Source organism: Nannospalax galili, unplaced genomic scaffold (assembly GCF_000622305.1).
Source record: "Nannospalax galili isolate Female #2095 unplaced genomic scaffold, S.galili_v1.0 scaffold9, whole genome shotgun sequence".
Taxonomy (NCBI): Eukaryota; Metazoa; Chordata; class Mammalia; order Rodentia; family Spalacidae; genus Nannospalax; species Nannospalax galili.
In genome coordinates, this window is record NW_008360332.1 from 201,799 (window position 1) to 203,045 (window position 1,247).

General features: G+C 31.6%; 1 protein-coding gene across 3 annotated transcripts in view; it reads right to left on the reverse strand.

The window, feature by feature from the left end:
• Window positions 1-6: 6 nt before the first annotated feature.
• Adgrl4 (adhesion G protein-coupled receptor L4) overlaps window positions 7-1,247 on the reverse strand; it is a 97,746-nt gene continuing 96,505 nt past the window's right edge. For all 3 annotated transcript variants that reach the window (XM_017796411.1, XM_008826206.2, XM_029560301.1), the window contains one exon: window positions 7-1,206. In XM_017796411.1, coding sequence (XP_017651900.1) covers window positions 1,144-1,206 — 63 coding nt within the window. In that variant the 3' untranslated portion in view covers window positions 7-1,143. The remainder of the gene's footprint in view (window positions 1,207-1,247) is intronic.

Genomic DNA, 1,247 nt, shown 5'->3' on the forward strand with positions numbered 1-1,247 from the left:
CTTTATTAGATTAAGTAGAGAGCTGTCAGAAAATAGATCCACTGTGAAAATGCTGACAGCACTCAAAGATTTCTATGTTATAAATTACATTCTAAATGTGCACTTTTATGAACATAAAAATAGCAGTCCATGTCATGAATAATTTCATATTTACAATGTCCTTTTAAAAATAGCAAATTAAAAGGAACCATTGCATCATGAACTATACTGTTTCTAAAAGTAAAAACAATAAAGTATTCAAGTATACTGCTCTAATGTAGGATAATTTTCCTTATGCTGAAAGGTTGTAGAGCAAAATATTTCAATTCCATACACACTATTTTTACAGTGAAGGCATAAACAGTATTATATTTTGGCACATTTGTATTTTACTATGTATTTGAATCACAATTTATAAGTGTAGAAATAGAAATATCATATACCTGAATCTAACTTAGCTTAAAAATGCTATCCTTGTATTTCTCATTTGTGGAGTTACTTTTTTTAGAATATTAGAAAAGAAAACGGATAGAGCAAATTTGGATCTTGGTTTTTAAATAGAAATCTATGTTCAGAACGATTCACAACATAGTAGGATACATTAATTCCTTATTTTGTTTCAAATATTTCTAATCAAGTTTACAGAAAAACAAGTTTATTCAAAGAACCCCTTGCTAGAAGATCAGTTCCCCTTCACTGTTTTACGGCCTGCCCCTTCAGTTTTCTGATGACCCACTTTCTGTAACAGAGCTCATTACTTTAGGTTGTGGGAGACTGGTTTCAAAGGCAACATGAGTCACAAAAATATCCAGCCAGTGGCTACCTTCAGGACATTCATATATTTCTTGTGTTAGAAAGAAAATCTTTCCTTAGGCTCAGTGATATCACACTCCTGAGAAGGCAATTACTTTCCAAATATCTGCAGCACTATTTTTTGACATAACTAACTATGCCGTACAGGAAAACATACTGTAGTTTTGTGGTACAGAATTTTACCTCCCATTAACTCCATCTCTTACTGTGGACAGAAATACTGGTTTGAAATACTCAATTATTTAGTAATTATTAACTGAATAAGAAGCTTGATTCTTTTTCACACAGGGGTCATTTGCAGCTTGGACTTTTCACTTCTTTGCAGCTATAATTATTTGGAGTTCTTTGTGTTTACCTTAAACATCCAAAACAACAGGGAACATTTTTGAACAATCTATAATATTCTTCCTGAATCTTGATGAAAGAGAAAGAAAAGAAGAAGTGTTACATTATCA